General features: G+C 46.9%; 1 protein-coding gene across 2 annotated transcripts in view; it reads left to right on the top strand.

Annotated features, from left to right (window-relative positions):
* The window catches only part of LOC100120347 (bifunctional heparan sulfate N-deacetylase/N-sulfotransferase), a 106867-nt gene that overhangs the window by 40894 nt on the left and 41850 nt on the right, over positions 1-24123 (top strand). For both annotated transcript variants that reach the window (XM_031924711.2, XM_001603946.5), the window contains exon 3: positions 23570-23767. In XM_031924711.2, coding sequence (XP_031780571.1) covers positions 23570-23767 — 198 coding nt within the window. The remainder of the gene's footprint in view (positions 1-23569; positions 23768-24123) is intronic.

Raw genomic sequence — 24123 nt, 5'->3', positions numbered from 1 at the left:
GTTCGCGTTCTCTCCCTCTCTGTAGACACTGTGCAAACGTCGCGTAAAAATAACTCGAGCAGTCCCAGTCTGCTGTGCAAATATAATCGAGAATACGTGCATGTGTGCGTGAGGGTTCGTATAAATAACGATAATTAAAATTTCCATTTGCATAATTTCGCCAGCGCCGCGCGCGACACTTAGTCATTTACCGGAGCCAATATAACGACTGGGCGCTGTATACGCGCGCACACATCCGAAGAGCTAATGGCGTTAATTTCAACGCGATACGTTCGCGCGGCTTCTCTACAGGATTGCGAACTTGCTTCGGGACTGTTGCTTTATGGAGTTTTGAGAAGCTTCGAGTATTCCTTTGAAATTCATCGCGGAATTCTTCGAAAACCCTTGATAAAGATTCATTAAACTCGCTATTCCCGAAAATCCTCGTCTATTCATAAACCATACGAATCCAGGCAGTGGAGAGAAATCGGGCGCATTCTCTCTTTCTCATTGGTATGCGCCACTGGTTCTCCTCCTCGCTCGCGAAAAACCGAAGAATCCCTTATCACCCAGTAGGTGGCTGGGCGCATCCGGGCCAACTATAGAGATTAATTGAAATCTCGTCTTGAAACTATAAAGAGCCCCCCAGTCGAGAGAGATATACTCGCTTTCTCTGAAAATTTTACCGAAAATCCGATCTCCAGCATAGCGGCCGTATAAGCATCGGTTCTCGTGAAAGGTGGAAATTAAGCCACGCGAGTCTCGCGCAAAAGTGGCCTCGGGAGCTTGCAGTAGGAGGCCGACCCAATTTAAATCAGGATATATGAAGAAGCTATGCGTTTCCGGCGGTGTAACCGGTTTAATTCCGAGATCTCTCTCGCAAGTTCGAGAGAACGACGGCGAGTCGGCCAACGTCCTCGTAATAACGCTTCGATGCGCCGGAACCAGGCTTTAGCCCAAGAGTAGAGCAGAGAGAGACAGTGAACGCCGGGACTTAGGAGATGAATCGAGGGGAGATTAAAATGGCTGGAGATGGGCTAGGTCGAGCAAATTAGAAATATGTAGATGAAGACGCGGCCGAGTGCGAGGAAATTGATTTCGATGCTGCTGCTCGTGTATCTCTCTCGGAACAAAGAAGCTTTTCCGCATTGTTCGCAGTTGATACGAGGAGCCTAGTGCGATGGAAATAGTTCTTCGGATTCTTAGCTTCTTCATCAAGTCACCCTGATCAAGATTAGTCCGAAAACAACGGATCGACCCTCACATATACCATACTGTACTCGGAACACGAAATCCTCTCCCAAGAAAAATGAGACTCGATACTCGTTCTCCACCGCGGACGAAGCCAATGAAACGCCTGCTCATTTTCCTCTTGATTAAAAATGTCTTCTTCCGTCCCGCAATCCATACAGCCGCAAAAGGAGGGAGAAACTCGAGAATTGTAAAAGGGCCAAGACGACGAGAAGCAAAGTATCCTTCTTCTCGTTCAACCTCGCCCGGTTAATTAGAGGAAGACGAATGCAGCGCGCGGCTTCATCCCTGCGCGCGTGTATATAGCTGGCTCGATGTGGGCCAATTTCTCTCTTCCTTTTCCAGATAATCAGCTGGACCTGCATCAGCCTCGGCCGATCAATCCTCGACTCGGCGCACCGCACCAGCGTAAATCTCGAATGTCCGCGGTTAACGAAACTCTCGGCCGGGCAGCTGTTGCGAAAGGAGCTGGACGAACGCTTTGTGTGTGTGTGTGTAATACATGTACGTGTATAGCGTCGAGAGCTGGTGAATGATAATGCGCCATTGTTCGCTTTTGAGTTATTGGATTTCGTTAATGAAAAAGTTCATGCGTCGAGCTGATGTGTGCAGCTATATTTATAAGGGTCCGGTCGGCCGTAGATCTTGTGATATGGACAGAAGGGGGAGGAGGGAGATGTTTTTATTTCGTTGACCCCTTTTTCTCGGAGGATTAATTTCGACGAGAGCTGTTGCTATGGTACATCGAACCGAACGAACTAGGCGGACGTACTTATCGGTAATTGGAGCGATCGATGTCTGCAAAGTGCCGCGTTAAGCAAATACGGGATGTATTAAGTCGGTCAATATTATGACAGCGATATTGTATACCGTTGAATGTAGATCAGCATCGCATGCATACACCGAGAGAGCAAAAATAGATTTCTCTCTCGATTCCCGAATATAAACTGGCTTCTAATGCATGGCCAATTAGGCGATCGTCCATTATTCATAAATTCTAATTCGGTAAAACAAATGCGTATACTATACGTAGCTTTCTCCGATAAATCGATCCATCACTTACCGTTAAATTCCAACGCGTAAATTAATCATTCAGCAAGTCACTATCGCCAAATTGATTCGCACAGCGAACATACATTTCGAATTATACCCACAGAAAATAATTACACAGCGTTGCATAAATCACATCTCATATTCGATATTTCTAATAATAAAACGACACGTACACATATGGAAAACCGGCATACGAAGAGATCCTACCACATACACTCATCGTATTTCTCTGGAGGCCCGGTAAATAGAGTAAAAAAGAAGAGAGAGTCCTCCAGCTTCAACTTATATTCCCCCGATAGCAGATGCGCTCGAATTTGCAATTTCGCATATCGACGACGGCATGACCCCGCAATAACACGACTGTATATGCCGGGCCTCCTCACCTCGCCATATGGGAATTGGGGGTGTACCTATACATACCGCGCGGCGCCGTGCACTCCTCCGGATGTTTGTCGCCCGCCCGCGCGTCCCAATCACCGGCGATTCACAAGCCTCGGGCTTAGTTTGCATGGTTGGTCCCTCGTCTAAATCCGATATCCTTTCTTCCTGATTCTCGTAACGCGTGCTGCTACACGCGCTGCTGCTGCTGTGCCTCTTGGGCACGTCTTTGTATTTTAGATTTGCCGTACTTGGTTTATTCGACTTGTTTTCGCGTGGAAAGATACGAGATACTTTTGGTCTTTCCATGCGTGTCGAATTTAATGTAGCGAAACGAGTAATTACCTAATAACGTTTGAATTAATATGCATCGATTTTCGCTCTATTTCCATGCGCGCGTTTATTCAAAACTAATTTGCGGTTAATATTGCAATCAAACGCTGTGCTGGGGCTAACTCGTTCGCTCAAATTTATCAATCGAGTAAAAACGGATATTATTTCGAAACTCTTCAAAAGTCCTTTCAATCGGCAACTCGAACTTCATTTTCGACCAAGTATGATGTCGTTAAATTTTACGTAAAGGAATCGTTTTTCTTTTTCCAGAGAAAACAGCTTTTAAAAACCGACACACATTTTCATGCTTTGAATCATTGAAGGGCCTTTGAAACTAGGTCAATTACAAAGGGCTTCTTTACCAACTCTCGCTTTTGTACGGCACTGAGCATCATCATCCATTTTAATTGAAAACTTTAACGACCATTTTTTTTCGCACTTTCCCACGGGGTCGGGAGTTTAATCCTTTTTTTAAATTCACCTACTCCCCCAGGCTTCCCGGCTTCCCGGCGTAAATGGGTTAATCACTGTAAAACTGGCGTTATGAATTGCAAAGTTGCTTACGCTCGCGATTACGTTTATTTAAACATTTTCACGATATTTATTTATGACTTAGGTATACTCACAACTCAGCGTGTCCCACAAAGCTTTCCCAGTGATCCAAAGCTTCACCGCCATTCATTCGCTAATTCTCAGCTCCGCATTATCCTCACCTTTCATCCTTGCGACGACGACATTATTTTCTGCGCCTCCTTTGTCGCCAGCCCTGAATCACAGCAGCCACGCGAGAGGGAGCCAATAAATTCTTTGTGCCAGAGAGTCGTGCATCCGTCGATCGCTGCGTGTGCGACGACGACTCTTTTTCCCTCTCTCTCGCTGTGCCTCTCTTTCGCTTCAACCCGGGGGACCGTCTGCAGTGGTATACACGGCTGACTGATCGTGCTGTATTCATTAGGATTCCAATTATTGGCTCAAATTGGCTATTCTTGTTTCGTCCTTTTATTTCTGCCGCTTCGACTTTCGCTCTGCACTGCTGCTACTCTTTTTTTCCGCGCTGACGCTTTTTTTGTCCGTGCGCGCGTTTTTTTCTTTTTTTTTTTGTTTGTTGCTCGTTTCGATGGATGAGACCGCTCTTCTATCCGCTGCCGCGCAGCTCTGCCGTCGTGGAATTTGTAGGATTTTCAAAAGCAACGCGTATGATTCGTTTGGGCTTTTCGGGGGGGATACAATGCGTTTTTGTGCGCAGCACACAGTATGTGAAGTATGGCCGGGATTTCAACGCAGCTTTTGGCGCATTCTTCTTCCTTTTTTTCCCTCACAAACAAATAAGCACAGCGCAATTGGAATTTTCAATATTTTCAGTCCAGCGAACTCGATTCCCACTTAACTATACGCACGGAATTCCTGATGAATGGTTAATTATTGATAGTTTGACGTCGATGTAAATGGCGCGCAGTAGTAGCCCCTAAAGTTTGTGTACTAAATTTCACTTAAGAGAAGTTGAGACAGTAGCAGGTAACGATGACTGACGCTCCATTCGCCTGCGAACTTTCTGAAATAATACCCAGCAGCAGAGCTATATACACAGGCGTCCGAAAAACTCCTCGTCCAATTAAAGCGTTTATACTTTCCCTCAACGACTCTCCGCGCGTCATTAGTCCTCGCACGCTTTGATAATGCGTCTGTTTACCTTTGATACCCTCGTGTTTTTGTTGTACTCAAGCCACTCTTTCTCTCCCACCGGTGCAGCGTAGTAGAGCTTCCGATGGCAATTGATGCATTGAATGAAGGCTCTCGGGCCACAGCTTCTCGTCGTGTGCACACAAGAGGAGCACGTTGCAGTACAGCCGAAAGGGACGAATGAAAAGTAAACGAAACACACTGCTGCTGCCGAACAATGAGCGGCTGATATTAAACTTTTTTTCACAGCCGCTGCCACTTGGCAAGACTCTGTGTGCATATCCCAATATCGCCATTGTTTTGTTCTTTGTTGCTTCGAGAAGCTGCGTTCCAACAACTACACGCGTCTCCGAAGCGCAATTCAAATTTGCCCCGCGTGCGCGCTCCGTTAATTGGGCCAATAACATTAAGAGTTAATTCGCGGCAATCAAGGTAACGGTATCACCGCCGAGTAGTTAAGTAGCGGCAACTATCGCCGAGACGAGAGAGAGAGAGAGAGAGAGAGAGAGAGAGAGAGAGAGAGAGAGAGAGAGAGAGACGAAGAGCAGTACAATGGCAGAAGCTCGGGCTTAAACGACGTATTAATTGCTTCCTCCGGCTTTGATGCGCTTCCTTACACCCGCAGCCGAGAAATGTTATTACATCGGCCCGTAATATAACTGCTCTCGCAGGCGAGGCGCCGGTGGTTGCTTTGCGCACTCAGTCTCTTGAGAGAGAGAGAGAGAGAGAGAGAGAGAGAGAGAGAGAGGCCGAAAGAATAATCGCATTAATTATAGTTGCGAGCGAAGAGACGAAATACTAAGCGCCGCTGCTGCTGCTGCGGATATAGGAAATTATTCATGCTGCTCTGCTGTTGGTTTTTGCGGAGCGTTTGCGCTTATAGGATCTCCGCCGTTGCTTGTTTCCAAGGGATTAACGGATGAATTATTTCGGGGGGGGGGGGGGGTGGAAGTTCCGGTCTGTGCCGCGACTGAAAAATGGATAGAACTGCGTTGGCGCGCTTGTGCTACTTATAGAGGTTGCGCTGGATTTATAAAGTTGAAAATACACCCGCGCGAGACTCGTGTACACTGCGGCACATCGAAATAATCGATTTGATACATGCCGGAATTGGCGAAACTCACGCAAGAGAGTCACGATATATAGGAGAGCGAACTTGGTCCTAATTTTTTCCAGCGGATTACGTCACTGTTTGGTGTACCTGCAGTGCGATATAGATTGAAGTTACACGTTATAACTGTGCGGTTGAAAATAAGAGATGGATTCATGTTCTCGCTGTAATGAGCCTCAATTTGCGGATATTAAGGGTGAGTTTTACATTGCACGTGGAAAATGATATACGCTCAGCGCTGGCAGCTTGAAATACGAGAGTGATTATTTTTTGATTGAATTAATTATCTCGATTCGATTTTACCGCAGGTCTAAAATTACCAACCACGTGTTCCTTTGATGAAGCATAAAATCTTCCATTTCTAAAAACACACCCAAGAAGCACAAGTGCACAACATGGATAAGAACGTATCTCCCTCCAACAACTAATACAACAATAAGAGCAAGTCAACCACGCCATCGCGAGAAGCAGTTGAGACAGAAGCCCGATAATGAATGCGAATCATGTCACGTATGAACGTCGAACGATTCGATCGCACGCTTAGAGCAAGGCGGCAGCGGCGCTGGTGGCAAGCGCGTTATGAATGACCTGATAAACGGTCAAAAGCCCCCCGCAAACCTGATATTACCGCCCGGCCTCGCTTTGACTTCCCGGCAACTCTCTTGACTATATAACACCATCTACCGTGCTGCGCACGCGTGTGTGTATCTATGAAATTCGATGCGCACATGCAGCAGTGACCGGCTATAAGCTAGAGTTGATTAGCAGCGAATTTAGATATTTTAAGTCATCAGCGTCGATTGCTTGGCTCAAACGTGATTAAATTTGTGATTGCCATAGTTAATTAGTTGCGATGCGAATAACGAGGAGAGATATACACAAAAGAAAGTTGCTTTGACGTGCGCAAATTACAGCGAGTTAATTCAAGCCTTAATTACAGTTAACGAGGAATCATGAGAATAACAAATTGTTGGCGGCAAACACAAGTAGCTATACGCCCGCGTACACTTCAACCATCGGCTGCAATTTTTCCATCCGGCGCAAATCGATCGATCGACCCGTCGCCGCGAATGAATAGGCGTGGCCTCCTTTAATTAGCGACAAGCGTGCGCGATTCAAAGCTACCCCCTTGTAGGGTGAAAGCCGGTGCTTGCGCTTTTTATAAAAAGTTTCACGAGCTACTGGCTAATCAAGCCGATTCGCCGCCGATGATTTTTGAAGCGATTGAGCGGAAAAATACCCGAGAGCTGTTTCGAGTCGCGGTGAATTTTTTTATAATCAAACGCGTAACTTCTTGAAAAATGCCGCAATCGCTTTTTTCTACTTTTCGAGCTTGAGTAATTTACAAAGTCGCAAATTTGTCGCCATTAGAGCCACAGCCAGGCAGGTCATTACGCATTAATAGGAAGCGCCAGGAATATTTTGGCCATTAAACATGAAAGCATCGAGAGATAGAGAGCACCGAAACTCACACCGGCTCTCTGAAACACGAGCTTTTAAATTTAGCGGCATTTATGCTTCGTATCATTCAAAGCGCTTCCGCGAATAATTATCGATCCAAATTGCTTCGAAATTTATCGCTCGAGGGTACGTCCGATAGAAACCCGCATATTCCCTCTATACCGAATATTTTTTTCGCGGCAAACTAACGATCAAATGCGGGCCGCGATCAATCCTTGTCCACTGGGCGCTAAAACCGCGCGTATTGTTTGTCTCATTCAATCGATGCGTGGCTGGAACTCGAAAATCCCCCCTCCCCCCCCCCCGTATGTTTACGCGTGATAATGTAGCGCTTTCGAGACTCGAGAGCTCGGCTCATCGGCCTGCCATAAATCGAATAATGCCAATAATTGCAGGCATTTACAATATATGCTCAGCCGCGTGGCAAGCTTTGACGAGAGTCGAACAAACATTGCACAGAGCTATGCTATACACGCAGTTGTGAATGTATTTGTACGTAGAGCAAAAAGCATTGTGTTCTGGAACGTGACCTGACTTTCCGTAATTAAGATTTTAATTAGTTTTGATTCGCTATATGAGTGTTCGGATAATTACTTCTGTATAACGAAAACATATTTTTGGGTACATCGTTTGATTTATTTATCGCTGTGTAAAAACATTCCGATCCAACGTAGCGAATTGAAAAATGTGTGCGCGCGACGGTTCGGAAAACTGTCGCATGAATTTCGTGCAAGCGATGAAAAATATCGAAAATTTCACGTGCCAATCGAATAAAGCCGAAGTTCCGAAACCGGGACACGATCCCGAGAAACCTTGGGAACACAATCTAAACGTGGCCAACAAGCTTTTGCCCGACTTGTATTTTCAAAAAATCGCTGAATCGAACTCCGAAAGCTCTTCCTCCTCCAACGCGAGAGCACACAAAGAGAAAGTGTAATACTCTCTCGAATATCACAAAAGTTCCAATCGGGGCCCCGAAGTCGTAAAAAATCATAAAACGATCATTTTGCGGATAAGTCCGATGTTATCGGCGGGGTGAGGGCAACGCGCGCGCGCGCGCACGACACCCGAGAGATGATCGCCGCCGCCGTATCGTCAAAGCGGAAACGAGAAAGAGAGAGAAGAGGAGAAGTAATTTCGTCGCCGCGAAATCAGTTTCGCTGGACGCCCGTAAATTGCAGGAAACCCACCCTCTCCGTGCGCGAGGGGTGTGAGAGACTCGGCGATTTCCCCTCTCGAAAGTTTTTGCCTCGGTTTTCGCTTTCCTCCTCTCGATTTTCTGCCTCCTAAAGCCGATGCTCTGTTTGCGTGGCCACTCTCTGCGGTCCTTCCTCGTTGCGGGGCCTCTGCATTATCTTCTTTTTTGATTCGGTTTGCTTTCGGTTATGCCGCCCTCGCCCTCTCCGTTATTTTCCCGATACCTATTTCGGTCCTTGTTTTCTCGTTCCCACCACCGCTGGTGTGTGATTTTCGTTTTATTACATTCCTAACGCTGTCTTTACGCGAAATAACATCAGCGTGAATCCTCGTTCGGCCGGATCGGAAATAACAAGCAATTTTCTAAAAACACGGTCCCGTCCTTTCGCTAGGAATCGAGATCTTGAGGTTTAATCTCTCGAACTATCGGCTTCCCCTCTTCCTCATCTCCCTCACCTATTCATACGCTAACTTTCCTTCTCTCTCTCCGCTACTCGCTGCTCCCTCGGGAAGGAACGAGTCCGAGGAGAAGCGCCGGCAGTTCGTCAAGGACTTTGAAGTGCGGGGATAGCTCCGAAGGGTGAAAAAGCAACGGGCCAATTTGCTGGGACGACGATGACAACGACGACGGGCTTATGTATGTATTGGCGCGCATGAATGGAGATCCGTTTTCCCGATTCGATTTTCATTTGAGTGAATGCTGTCGTATATACAGCCGGGGGGGGGGGGGGGGGGGGGGGCTGCCAGAGCCGGGATCTTGTTTGCTGATGATTTCGAATCCTTCGGGGGAGGAAATCGCTGGCCTGGTGTTTTTGTCGTGTGAATGGATGTTCGAGGGGAGTGTGTGTCGATAACGAATTCAAACTGCGAAGGAAATATCGAGAAGGAATATCTCGCGCTTCGTTAGGAATCAAACTGGCAAAATTCAGAGAGAAAAAACGGTGCGCGGGTGGAAAAAAGCTCTTTTTGCGATCGAATCACAGCGAGAGAGAGAGAGAGAGAGAGAGAGAGAGAGAGCTCGATTCGAAAAACAAAGTGGGCGGTAGGGCTTGAAAAGTTGGTAGCAGATAATAAAGGCACTTCAAAAGAGAGCGCGCGTGCTCTTCGTTCATCGCAGCAACAGGCTTTCGTTCCGATTTTTTTATTCTCCCCAGCATTTCGACTCGCTCGACGCTGGAAAAATTTTGAGAGCCTTCGAAGCGCGAGCTTTCGCGATTTAAATTCGAAAATCATACATCGACGGAAATAAAACTAGCGAGATTGCTCTCGACGTGCTTATGAAGTGATTATTCATCGGTATAACAACATTATCGCGAACAGCTTTGATGGACGTAGTTAGGGCGCTAATTTTCCCGGAGTAGAAACATTTATATTGCACGAAGTTATGGAACTCGCGGAAGAACTTCGTACTTTACCGCGGTCTGTTTACAGCTTTGGAAACTTCAAGTGCGGCTCTATGTTGTTTTTGCTCGAACTTGTGCGCCCCCGCAGTTACCTCTTGAATTGTTAACGCAAATAGAATCGGTGACTGTTATTTTCAGCCGATGCGTATCTGAAATCGATCAATTTTCTCTTCGAAATAAAAACTAGAAGAAAACAAACGCAATCGTCATCCGTCTTATACGAAAGAGAATCGCACGTAAACACCGCATACGCGTACACCCCATAATCCAAAACCTCCCCCGACTCGGCATTAACGAATACACATCGCGGAGGAGCGTATTATATACAGCGGGACAGACGAAGAGGCGAAAGGGGCACGCTCGGCTAGGAAAAAAAATGCAGGCGCGCGTCGGCCGAGAAAGGTGAGCTTATAAGCCCCGAGAATAATGCAAACGTTAATCCCGTACAAGCACTTTCCAAGTAACGTCGGAAGCTCGTTTCGCCCCGATGCTCGTTCCTTTTTTTTGCGCCGTAAAACCACCGCCGCCGTCGCGCTGAAACGAGGAAGGAAAAAGCGCGCGAGGGTAGAAAGGGAATCGAAAGGCCTGGTGTTGTGTAGGTATAAATAAAGCTGGAGAAGAAGACAAATATAAACAGAGCGATTAGTGGTAGACGTGGTATTAGAGCTCTCGGGATACATTTTTGACAGGTGAGTTACGGCTGACGGTTTGTCACCGCGATGGAGGGGGAGAGCTCGTGTGCGTCGAAAAACGTTTGACGTTTTCATGCAACGGAATTGAATCAAGGGATAAATTGGCGAGTGCATTACAACCGTGCGGTAACGTGTAAACGCGACGAGGAATTTACATTTTAATAATTCAACACCCGCACAATGAGAATCAACGCTGACAACAAAACACAGCCGAGAGGTGTCGAGCTGTCAGTCCTGCGCAACTTCCACATGGCTAGAAAAGAAACTGTGCAAACATTATCAGCCCAAAGCCACGGAGGAGAGAGAGAGAGAGAGAGAGAGAGAGAGAGAGAGAGAGAGTGCAAGAACGGAAAATTACGCGCAAAATAAGAATCGCCAGGTTGGAAAAAAGGCAAAAGCAGCAGTTCGTCGAAGCGAGCAAACGTGGTTCGGACACGCAGGGGGGACTTTCGTGCCACGCGGACATATGCGGAAGTTCGCATTGTGGCAATAATAAAGGCAATAAAAATGAGAACGATCTTCGGCGCTGCGACTATCGGCCTCCCCCATCTCTCGCAGCCGTCGTCGTCGCTGCTGCTGCTCTGGTTTGCTGTATATGGCTCTATTACACGAAGCGACGCCGTGCATGTGGGGGTATATCTTTTGCGGGGGTGAGGTGAGAGATCGCGAGTAGAGCAGCGAGAGATAAGTCGGGGGTATGTAAACAAAAGTGCTTTTTTTCCGCTGTGCGAGGAGTTGTCGGGGATGAGTTTTATGCACTTGTGGAATGGTTGGGATTCGAATTTTTTTTTTTTTTTGTTTCTTGACAGCTTGAAAAAAGATCCGGTGTTACATAGCCGCACGAACACGATAGCGTACCATTAATTTTTCTGAAAGGTACCTCTTACCCACCTGCACACCCCTTTCTCACGTAATTAAAAAAATCCTCATTATATAAAACATTACCGCCGACCGATAAAACTTTCAATGTACCCACCAACCCCCCTCCACACGTATACACCGAGCTTTAACAAGTAAAAACCCCTTCGTCGCGCTAAACGCGAGAGCGCGCGCGAGAGTAACCCATTAAATTATCTAATATCAATTATTAAGGAAACACGCCGGCAGAATAATTTTCTTATCAATCACATCCATCGCCGGCGTAATTCAACCCCCTCACCCCCTAAAACCACACCTCCGCACAACAGAGAGCATCGACTTTACAATTACGTGATTAATTATTTCGTAGCGCGGATCATGCAATCCGGCGTGATCGACGTTCGCGTTTCACGAGCGACAGTAATTCCTCACCTCGAAAATATCAGAGCCGGACGCGAAATTGCAATCGACACGCACTTGCGCGCCCACTCCGCAGCTGTGCATATAATGTGTATACCGCGACGATTTTTATTTCATTTAACGTGAGCTGGAATAACAGCGGGAAAAATGCACGTTTAACTCTTGACGGAGGACAAAGTGACGGTTTAATTGTATTAGTGTTTCTGGTTGTCTTGGTGACGTAATTAGATGTTGTTTCTTTTTATTTCAAACTTGTCGGTACGAGCAGTGGGACGTGTATTATGAATTTTAATTGCGATCGCGTGGATGAAGTTATTTGATATTCTCGGATGAGTTATAAGTATTTGCTGGCTGTTTTCAATGAGCGTGGCCGAGTATTTATGCGGATTGCTTTATACGCGAATTAATGGATAACAGCCTCTCTTCCCGGTATAACGGCTCTCTGATTTATCTTTTTGATACCCTGGTAGAGATGTTGACGATAATATTTCCAGAAATAGGCAAGATTTGTATGAACTGGGTAGATTCCAGTCTCAACTTATCGGTAGAAATCCCATCTAAAATGACATGAATTCTGGAATATTTCTAGCCAGATCTGCTAGAAGTCGTCTGCAAGAGTCGCGGTTACATAACATAACCTTGCTTTTTTATGGTTCGTAGGATTTGGATGTGCGACCGACTTTTAATTCGCGTGTATAGATAATATACGTGTATCACTAATACACCTTTGAATAATATTATAACAAATATAATAAGCCACAATTACAAACAGTTACCAAAAAATAGCCTTTATTGCGGCCCGGGTAATTCATTACCTGGCCGAGCTAACATTATTTTTTCAGGCATTACTGAATAGCTTAGCCCGAGATCTTGATGTTAAAAAAAAATTGTCGAAAATGACCGTCCCTATCAAAAATGCGAGATATTTGAAACAGAGTGTAATTGTTAAAAAATGCCTTCAAAACGAGAATTTTCGGTTTTAAACGGCTATTTTCCATTAAATCCTTGAGAGTAAATACACATACCTGTGCTTCAAAAACAGGATTAAAGCGTCACTCGTTTAATAAACACAAACAAGTTATTATATCAATAATCGATTTCATTCGTGTAAAAATCGTCCCAAAAGCCTCTAATACACGCAGCAACGTCCGTCGTAAATCCGTACCACTCGCGAACCGCAATACACCGCAAACAATCGCCGAAAAAAACTCCCACCGCTTAATCACCTCCTCCTCCTCTAGCGACGCATCTGAATCTTGTCCCCGCGTATAGCCCGGCCGAAAAAACGCTCGCGTTCTCTCTAATAAACGAGCCACGCGAGAGTGCGCGGAAGTGGAAAAAAGCATCGTCGAAACAAAAACAAAAAAGTGGGCGGTACCACACACACACACACACCAGTCGACGGAATAGAAAAAGAACGTGGCGGGCTTCGATCGAAAAACCTTGTTTTCCAGTGGTAAACCGAGTGCGCGATCGGAGATTGGTCGGATTGCGTCGATTTCGTCGGCGAAAAAAAAGGGAGAGAAGATTTGACGAGGAAAACTAATCGCCGGAACACACCTGTGCTATGGATTTTCAATGCTGTATGCGTGAGATTATTATAAGATATAGGTTGGGCTCGAACGAAGCGTATGCGTTATTGATCGGTGACTTGCGGAAAATTATATGTGATTATATGCGCGATGTTATTCGTGCTGTGTTTATTCTCTCGTTTAATTATACCGGCGCTACATTGTGTTTTTTTTTTCGAGTATAATTATATAACCTGTCCGTTGGGAACGTTAAACACAGCTTTTCGACATAATTGACACTTTCGGGCGTTGGTTATAATGCAACAAGTTACCTTGAACCGTATAGATCGAGGAATTCAATTAAGAGAAGGGATGCATTTTCAAAACAAAAACCAAGCCTTATCACACTGCGCCTTTCTTTGCAAAACTCGGCGCAACCTTAATGAAAATTCAACACAGAGAGCCGGGCGAATTCCCGGGAAAAATAACGACGGAAGGTGCGCGAGCGCGTCCACTCGAGTAAACATCGCCGTGGCTTGTCACGTATATCCTCGCTTGCGAGAGAGAGAGAGAGAGAGAGAGAGAGAGAGAGAGAGAGAGAGAGAGAGAAAACGACTTTCCGGCTTCTCAGAAGCGGCGCTTTATCTCTCCGGTATTTACTTGACAATTATAGTCGAGTGAGCGCGTCTCAGTGAGCTAAGGCTTTCCCATGGGATGCTCTGACGAATCCTCGGCATTTTTTCGCGCTCTTTTTCTCTCTCTATGTGACGTCGCGAGATATTAGCTCGTCGGAGTAACTGTATGGTCTGAATTCTTGGATTCGAGTCGAGAAGGAGGTATTTTAAAAATATAGCCTTTGAGAGAGACGTTGATTATGGAATATATGCGTGACAATGGAAAGAGAGAGCGAGGGGTGGACTTTTGATATTCAATTATTGGAACTTGATAATATCGCTCGGAGATAGCGGGACGTTCGATATCGGATGGATTATCTATAATTGAAAGTGTATCGAGAAGGTAAATTTAATCGAATACGTTTCATTTATCTGTTGCAGGTAACAGTCAAACGAAATCATTAAGCTCCCCCATCCCCGATTCAACTTTCCGTAAGTATACCGTAGTTTCGACGATGCATAAAAGAGAGTAGCCCGATAACAAATTACGCTTTTACCGAGAGAGCAAAAAAAGGCCCCTCAATATAAGGTTAAGCTTTCAATTTTCATAGAAGCGCTAATAATGCGCTTCGCGCAGTACAGCTGACAGGCTTCCGCAAAGTATACGCGCAGTGCCTGGAAAATGATTTTCTGATTAATTACAAAGCGGATTATCTATTCCTCTCTCGGCGATTTCACGCGCAGCGCGGGGTCCTCTCGATGAGATAAAACTCGCGCGCGCTGAACAATATCCATCAACGAACTTTTCTTTCGAACGCTCTCTCGCCGTCATCGCGCCGCGGCTAATCGTGCGCTATTAATCTCCCCTAAATTAGTCGGAATTAATATAGCCAGAGCGAACGAAAACTGCCAAGTGTCAAAACTCGCCAGACCATTAATTCTCCTTTTTTTCTCCCTACATACCTACAGCTTCATCGCAAGCTCGACTTGCAAATTTCTTCTCCCGTGTATAAATTTCATATACTTCCTCGTCGTCGTGTCGAAGCAACACAGTATCGCGCGATATTAAAACTATACCTGCGGCCGTCTCCTTTTTTCCCTCATAGCTTCTTGGCTCTCATGAAAATTTCATCGCCGAAACTTGCCGCCTAACTTTTCCCCCGGTCTTATACATTCCTTCCTTTGAAGGAGGAGGAAGGGGAAAGGCGATCAGCTGCTGGATTAATATGCGCTAGCTGAAGTCCACACCCGCTCTCGAGCTTTCTATATCCTCGGAGGAGCAGCGCAGAGCAGCTCTCGTGTGTCGCGTAGTCGTCAGCGCACACGCTCAACCTAGTTTCGAAGGGTGTTTACCCCCGTTGGGCAAGTGCACTGCGATGCAGCGACAGCAGCAGCGCTTGGAGGATTTCGAGGTGTCCCTTACTCGGGAGCTTTTCCGGGAACTAGAGAGAGAGAGAGAGAGAGAGAGAGTGAGAGAAGAGGCTCTTTCTCTCCTAAGGGGGTCTATCCATACAGCATAGTGGCTTTCGAGGATCGAACGTTCGCTAGAGGGCAACGATCGGCCAAGTTTCGGCAGGTGTATGACGGAGTTGTTTTCGGGCAGTTCTGCCGCGCGCTTGGCTTTTTCAAAAAAATCGTCTGAAAGATAGCAGAACACACGCGCGCACTCGTCGTAAAAGAATCAGTTAAGCCTTTCTCTCTCTACGGCAGAACGCGGCCCCGAAAAAAAGGCGGAATCACGTCGCCGAGAGAGGATCTCGAGCGTCGCGCGTCGTCGTCGGGGCAGGCGAAAAACGCTTTACAAGCGCAATTAACGCCAAAGTGTAACAGCACTCGAATTAAGAGGCCGCGCGGCGCGAGCCCGGAAGACGCGCATCTCTTAGCGAAATCGCAGTACAAAGGCGGCCGTCACTGGAAGAGAGAGAGAGAGAGAGAGAGAGAGAGGGAGAGAGAGAGAGAGAGAGAGAGAGAGAGAGAGAAAGGAGTGTAGCGAGTAAAAACGAGAGGCCCGTGAAAGAGAGAGAGAGAGAGAGAGAGAGAGAAAAAGGAGTGTAGTGAGTAAAAACGAGAGGCCCGGGAAAGAGAGAGAGAGAGAGAGAGAGAGAGAGAGAAAGGAGTGTAGTGAGTAAAAACGAGAGGCCCGGGAAAGAGAGAGAGTTTGAAGATAAGTCGATTATCCGTGCCAAAAGTAGGCAAGGAGAGAGAGAGAGAGAGAGAGAGAGAGAGAGAGAGAGAGAGAGAGAGAGAGAGAGAGAAGGGCTGAACTCGATTCAGCGTCTCCTCTGTTTTTAGGAGAAGGAGAGCTTCGATAATCCTTTGCGTTTTTATCTTATTACCTCTCTTTTAGCATCGCCTTAGCTCTCGTTCTATTTCCTTTTGACTCCGTTTGATCCTTGTGTTATTGCTTCGCTCTGCTTCTCTTCCCTTTGCGCTCCGGAGAAGTTCCTTTGTCTCTCTCCAGAGGCTTCTTGTTAGAGTCTTGTAAACGCCGGAAATGCGTTTGTTTTTGCAAACAGAAGCTCCACGTTAAATAATACGCTTGCGCAAATCCTCTGATAACCATAATCATTATCCAAATAGGGCTCCAATAGTCGAATACTCACTTTATCACCACATCAATCCCAAACTTTCGTCGTTCCGCGTAATTGTCGAACAGCAGCTCAATCGGCCAGAGTACGTGGACTCGTATATATGGCTCTTTTTCAAACTCATTACATTACCCCCTCGTTCATCAACAACATTCCACTTACTTTCTCTCTCCCGTTCATTTCCCTCTCGTCGTGTCTTTTTTCCACCGCTGCTCATCCTCTCGCATAAACGACCGAACTCTCCCTCTACTTCCATGCATTTTGCAGCTGCTCTCCATACCCCCCCCCCCCCCCACACACACACACGGGCCGAACAACTACTCTCGCTGCAATTTAATCGGGCGACAATGGCGAGCAAGCCCGAGCGTAATCTAAAATTGCTTTTTCGCTCGTGCGCCCAACGGTATGTGCACGTATACTATATATAGTCGAGAAGTGGTCTTCTCTCTTTCTCGCGGCGCGATACAGCGTTATTAGCGTTCGACGAGTGTACGTATACGCGCGCGGGTATATATAGATGGAGGGAACTTTTCGATGCGTGAAATTCGCGCGAAACAGCCGGGCAACTCGCGAGACAGTGATTAACGCGAGGCGAATCGTCCTACTGCGTTGCGAGTGAGAGAGCGAGAGAGAAAAGGTAATCTGGAGCTTCTGTTGGGAGAGGGAGATGTGCTGGACAAGTTTCGTATAGGGAGGAGTTTTTGTAGAGGAGGAGATTACGCGATTCCCTGTTAGCTTTGAGTTTCTCGGATGATATGTGGACGGAGAGTGTGATATGGGAGAGCTTCGAAAGTTCTGGCTTATTCGCGAGATTATTTCAACTTTTTTTTTAATGAAAACTGCTTTTTACACATCAAGTGCAAAAAGAACAACGACGAAACAAAAGCTTCTCGCGTTAAACTCACGCAAGCTGGAATTTTCATAAAATAACCATCATTGTTTTACGCGCCACTCGTTAGTCGACGCGCTCGGGCCTCTCCAACGTCACCATCATCTTTATTATTCATTAAAAAAGCCGGTATAAATGTTTCATTAAAATATCGAGCGCGAAGCGGAAAGACAGAGAGGAAAAAAAAGCACAACGTCAATTTCATCCATGATCCGCCTATAGTATGCAAAAGAGCGAATCGAAATTTTCGCGCGGCTCCTGCTGGTATAAAAAGAAATGTTTGGCCGAGAGTGAGAGATTGCTCTCCTTTGTGCCTCGGCGATGGATTTGTAGCGCCGGCTCGCTCGGCAATTGGCTCCACCTGTAATATCCCTTATACAGGCGTGCTGCAGCCCCTTTTCCTTAGTAATTGATCCCATTCACTCGCTCTCCTTCTCAAAGCCCTTTAAATTCTTTCATCGAGATCGAATCGCCGCGCGCTTTATATCTGGAAATTAAACGAAACCTCTCTGGGCGTAGGCATCGATTTTATTCGCGCGCGCTTTTCGGACGCGTTAACTCGCTAGTCGCGGTGTAAACAGTGGTCGCTTGCGATAATTAAAACACTGATCGGACTGTGTTTGCATTTGAATAAACGGCAGGTCGACGTACGAGATCTGTTGGACTTTTAATCTACCGAATGCGTAGGAAAAAGTTAGCGTTGAGGCATCGATAACACTCTTGTACACAACAGCCCCTACAGCAATCAATTATCTGGAATAATAAACGTTAATTGATGGCTCGCGCATCAACCTCGAGATATATCGCTCTCGGCCGTTCGCTCACTCTCGAGAGCTCTCGCTGCAGACATTCAGCGCTAGCTATATCCCATAAAACGCCAAGTACCGAAACTATATCGACGCGGCGTATAACACACACACACACACAGGCTTCAGTATAGAGGCAAGACGCTGCGCGGCCGCCATCTCGGAATCGCGATATTCCCACGAGCGCAAGACCCCCCTTTTTTATCTCGGAACTCGAATCGCTTGTACGCGTTTACGGATATGCATGCAGCACATGCGCAGCTCTGGGAATGTACTTAAACTGAGTGAGAGCCTCTCCTAGTGGGTCGAAAATTTTAGTGGAGTGGAGTGTGTGGGTGAGTGTAGGCGCGTGCGAAATACCGAGAGGGCATTAATAAATCGGGTGCAATCTCGTCAGGTCGATCGTTGAATATGAGAGCGTGCGCCTGTGTGTATCGTGCGTGGGTGGGTTCTGTACGTTTTAGTGTACTATTACGCTCGGTTGAGATACCAGTGAACTTATCGAATTAGTGCACAGCGATTCTGTTGCATTTTCTGCGGAAAATAATCAACAACAACAACAAGTCGTTGAACATCGAACTGTATCCTCATCTCCAAAACGTCCTATACCCCACGCTCGTGCCCAGTTTCTCAGCCAGTTACTCTCGCGTGCGCACACATCGGAATATCATTAACCCTCGCTGCCCAGCATGCATATACACGCGGGCCACACTCACTATACACATCCGCCCTGTACAGAAAGCAGCCTCGACCTCCTCCCCCGAAGCTTATCCGCTTTCGCGATCGTCGCAGACTAGCCGCCGGCCACCGCTGACTCTCCCCTGCCCGGTGAAACGCTTCCCTAATCGTCGATCAGCTATGGCTATTATTCGGAGATCGGAGAGGTAGAGGTGCCCTCCCCGTTACCGTAAATTCGCATTAAGGCTTACAAGCACTCGACGACGACAGAGACGACGACGATGCCTACCGGGATTCGGGTCAGATGACCCCTTTCCGTATAATAAGCTCTCGTGTTGTGTGTGTGTCGGCCGACTCCTCTGGCGCCGCGTCGCTCTTGATTTTGATGCGGACTGAATATGCTTGCGCTCCGTTGTGCGAGGATGTGTGTGTATGGTTTATCGATTGTTAGAGCCTGGATGATGGCTCGGCTCGACGAGAAACGGATGAGCGTGCCAGCAGGGCTGAGATTTGATGTTGGTCTTATACGAGGCTGCTGTGCTGAATTTGACGGTGTAATATATGGTCGTTAACAAATAAAACGGTGGAAGAGAGAAAATTGCTCTCCAAGAGTTTGCTCTCTCTCTCTCTCTCTCTCTCTCTCTCTCTCTCTCTCTCTCTCTCTCTCTCTCTCTCTCTCTCTCTCTCTCTCTCTATCTATCTATCTGCGGAGGTAAATTTTGAAAGGCCGAAATGGAAAAGCTCCTGTTTGCCGAAGACGTTGGCGGAATAAATTATCGCGTTAGGCGCCGCCATAAAGTCAATATTTATGCGAACTTCCACAGCGACGACGGGGTCGGCAGTGGTTCCGCTCTTAAATTTCCGTCCAACTATCGCGAACTTTGCAAAATTTTATCGGCGAGTATAATAGTTTCCATCTCGGAAAATAATTTTTAACCCGGAGCGATGACTTTAAAAACCAGCCAATCCGTCCACTCAGCGTTTTAGACCGACGATCCTCTTAAAGAGGCACACTGTATAGCGGTTTTAACTTTGCACGAAAGCAAAATCTCTCCACGAAAATTCGTCTCTCCCATATATGATATACGCGCTAACTCCATTTTAATATAAATTCTTCCCGAGAAACAACGTCAAAATTTAATGCATACCTTCAACACCCGCAGCATATACGAAGCCATAATCACATGTCAGCAGACCCTCTCTCACTCTCGGCATCTTCGTGTACGTCTTGCACCTCCTGAGAGTCTCGCAATTTCTGTTTCTCCGTCGCCCTTTGCTAATAGGCTTAACCTGGACCATAGAGAGCCTCGTATGTGCCCTCACATACACGTGTACGTATAGCTGCACACACCCGGTACGTGTCCAAGCGCGAAAGCTATATATGCCTCTGCGACGTCGCGGTGCGCCAGGCTATATACGTCGTATCTCAGCAAGATTACGTGTACATACGTGTTCGGCCTAAGCTTACGAGGGTAAGCGCCCGCCTTGGCTTGTATGCGCCAAACCCGAGCCCAATCTCTTACGTCTCTCCTATAATGCCGCGCTGCGATGCCTTGACTCGCTCTCGCTCTATACCCGCTCTGTGTCTCTCTCGCTCTATGCTGCGAGCTTACACTTGGGCTGCTCTCCATTATCAGCCCTGTGGAATATCGAATTGGCCGTGATTGCTTTTCCCGGCGTGGAAAATAATTCCGGGCTTTGTTCGCCCGGGGAGATTGTCCATTGATTCCGGGATACTCGTCGTTGCTTGTTTCTTTCGAGAACGACGATCTTTCGCGCGAAATAATTAAGCTATCGAAGGCAGAGACGTAATGGAACACTTTACACTCCGATTATACACTGCACCCGAAGCTTCTTTACTCTGCTCGAGACGACTGCGATCTCTCAACGTCGCGATGCAAAGTAGCCAGGCGGAAAATCTCGGGAAATCAGATTATAACTGAAGACACTCTCGAGAGCAGCACTCCTCAAGATTACACACCCTTACCCCTCCCTCCCCCTCTCTCTCACTCTTAATCAGCATAATAAAAACGTTATCTCTTCGTTTTTCCAATCATCCCCTATCGAACAAAGAAGAACATTTTTTCCATCAAAAGTTACATCCCGCGCGCACCTCAATCATTATGCAGCCCGCGTCTACCTGCGCCCATACCCCCATCGAACTGCCGCTCCCCCGCGTATTACCCCCCCCCCTCTCCCTCTCTCTCCAAGCCCCGTAATTTATATTGCTTTTTCTCTCTCGATGTCATCGATCTCGTTAACGTTATTGAAACGTTCGTTCATTTGCCGCTACGCATACGCTCTCGCGGCCCGTTTGCTTTATCTCTATACGCAGCAGCAGCGGCACGACGACAATGTAAATCGATGAGAGAGAGCGGAGGTTGATTTGCATGATAGAGGGCTGCTGCTACTATGGCGATGGCTGTATACTCTGTGCGTGGCAGCGGCGGATGAGGCCTCGAAAATGCGTCTATTAACGAGGCTTTGTAATTTTCCGGAGTCCCGGGTTTTTATCGCGCTCGCGAGGGGGTGGATGTAGGTCGAACGTTAATTATATCCCACATTCTGCCACCTAATCTCGTTTTTTTTTCAGTCGGTGAAAATTGAACTTTTTCCTCTGTTTGCGCGATATACCGACGAAAAATAGCCTGTACGGCGTGGATGATGTATAGGGTGTATACGCTAAACTCACCGCGTTTGAGAGCAGCCTTTACGGTGCAATGAAGCCGGAAAACGATCATAACTGCTGCTGGAGCGAAGTTTTAATGAAAATCTGCTTCGCTTAAAAACGCGTTCGTCCCCCGCGGCGGCGATCTCTCGACCGTGTGTATACCACGTATATAACTACACACCGAAACTTATGCGTATAATTTACACCCCCCCCCCCCCGTGACGAGGCGTATAAACTCGAGCTTTCGGCCATTAGACAAAACACACTTGCAGTTTTGCAAACGAGGAAAAAAAATGGGCTTCTTCGCAATCTCCCCCTTGATTTATCACAATAGGTCGATCCTCTCGCATGTCCGAGCGCAGTTTGCAGTCATATAGGCGAGGACGCATGTAAGAATCCCTGGCATTTATCCCTCTGGCAGGAGAGTCGATGCTATTCTTCACGTCGTCGATACACTGCGGTAATTATACCTTGAGTGCCGAGCTTCATTAGCGCCTGGGGTAATTAAGCGCGAGCTGATGTGCTCGCGGTCGTTTATCGCTTTGTCGGCTTGATTTGTAAGGATTTGATGGATTGTACCCCGCGTGCGCTCGCGTTGCGGTTTTTTCTGTATCTCCGTGATTGAATGGGAATAGCGTTTGCTGCGATGATTTTTTTTTGCAAGCTTCGTTTTGCGCCGAGGCTGGCGGTCACTGATAACGATTGCGATTATGGCGTGGCGATTGTGTTTTTTTTTCTCGTTTCTTTTGGTCGCCGTTTGAAGGGTCATATTTTTTGAGAGATTAATGGGCTGACGTTGATTCGATGAGGAGTAATCTGAATTTACGAGTTGGAAGCTTTACCGGGGGATATAGAAGCTGTACGGATTTTTTGAAAATAGAGAGAAGAGCGAAAAAGCAAATTAATAAATAATACTGCGTGTCGGAGGAATTATCCACTAGCCTCAACCTCCCCGACTCGGTAAATACACACAGGACTCGCAAAAGAGCTTACTACCGTCACATTCACGCTCTTCATACAGCAGCGACGATTTCAGAAACGCCACGTCGTCGTCGCGCGCGCAAGTAATCCTATACAAACACACTCGCCGGTTCCGAGCTTTAAATATTAACAACAGCTCTCGAGTGGCGCAGCAGCTTTGGCTGTAATACTGCTCTCTCACTCTCGGGTTATTTTTGCGGCGGTGTGTATTATGCAAATCAATTTTTCTCTCGCGATGGAAGTTTATATATTTAAGCTTGTCGGGGCGCATAGCTAGAGCTAACACACGAGCAAAGATTTAAATTTTCAAAACTACGACTCCACGCGAGTGCGTGGCTTGTTTCGAAGACGCGCGCAGTGATTTCATTAATAAATGCCGCGCGAGTTTACGTTTTTCTCTGTGGCTGCGCACCGAATAAACGGAATGCCTAATCACAAGAAGCTTCCGGGAGTTTCGCAGTAAAAACAGGAACTCTGCTTTCACGCGAATGAAGCGATCGCGCAAGAAGAACTGGTTATACCGATTCTCAGCGCCGTGTGTACGGAAGCGCAACAGAAAAAAAATTCCAAATGTCTCGCGACTCGACGCATATCCGAGAAGAAATTACGAAATTACCTCGAGAGAAGCAGCAGCCGGTAGAAGAGAGAAAAAGCTCGGCGCGCTGAGAAGAAAAACACACAGCTCTCCTTGCGCGCTGTCTTAATTAAAACTGCCTGAAGGAATCGCGCGCAAAATAGCCCGAACAATCCGGCGCGGGCCGCGCGAAGTTAACTAAATTAATTTTCCAAGACCCATTGAAATCCCTTCCTTCCTCTCTCGCGTCACACAGAGCGAGACATGCAAATGCGGGACGTCGCTGCGCGCGAGCTCTTATTAAAATTAACGCCCGCGACGCCCTCCTGTACTTTGCACCCTGTGTGTGACGCGCGATGTATGTATAAAGCTCTCTCTCTCTCTCTCACTTCGTGTCGCCGAATTAATTACAGAGTGGCTGGGTGTATGTGTATGTTGCAGCTTGATCCATCGAGACACGAGGCCGGAGCCTGCGATACGCTGCTCGACGCTTAGGGGAGCGACGAGACTCCCCAAGGCACCGGACCACCGGAGCGAGGCGAGGCTCAGGATTGATCCGAAGGTGCTCGTCTTCGTCGAGACCCTGTACTCCAGGCTCGGCCGTGAGATCGCCGAGCTTCTCGTCTACAACCGCATCAAGTAAGTGTGCTTTTTGTTTATGCTGTATTGATTTTTCGCTTGAAAGATTAGTCAAAAATTTATCGAGACCCAAGTGTACGTAGAGACAAGTAGATAGGGTCTGGCTTCGATCAGACATGCCACACGAGTCCGTAATTTTTCGGCCTCCGATGTATCGCGAAACCGATCGCAGCAGACCCTTATTAAATTTCATCGGCGAGCTCTTAAAATTTCAAGTATAGTATTACAAGATTTACTTCCCCCTAAATTTACAAAGTACATCGCAGCAAAGTTGACCCGATTCGCCTCTCTTTTTTACGACGCAAGCAAGCGCACTCAATAACTTCTTAAAAAAAAACTTTCAAAGCTGCAACGAG

Source organism: Nasonia vitripennis, chromosome 2 (genome assembly GCF_009193385.2).
Source record: "Nasonia vitripennis strain AsymCx chromosome 2, Nvit_psr_1.1, whole genome shotgun sequence".
Classification (NCBI taxonomy): domain Eukaryota; kingdom Metazoa; phylum Arthropoda; class Insecta; order Hymenoptera; family Pteromalidae; genus Nasonia; species Nasonia vitripennis.
This window is presented reverse-complemented; position numbering and strand designations above follow the sequence as displayed.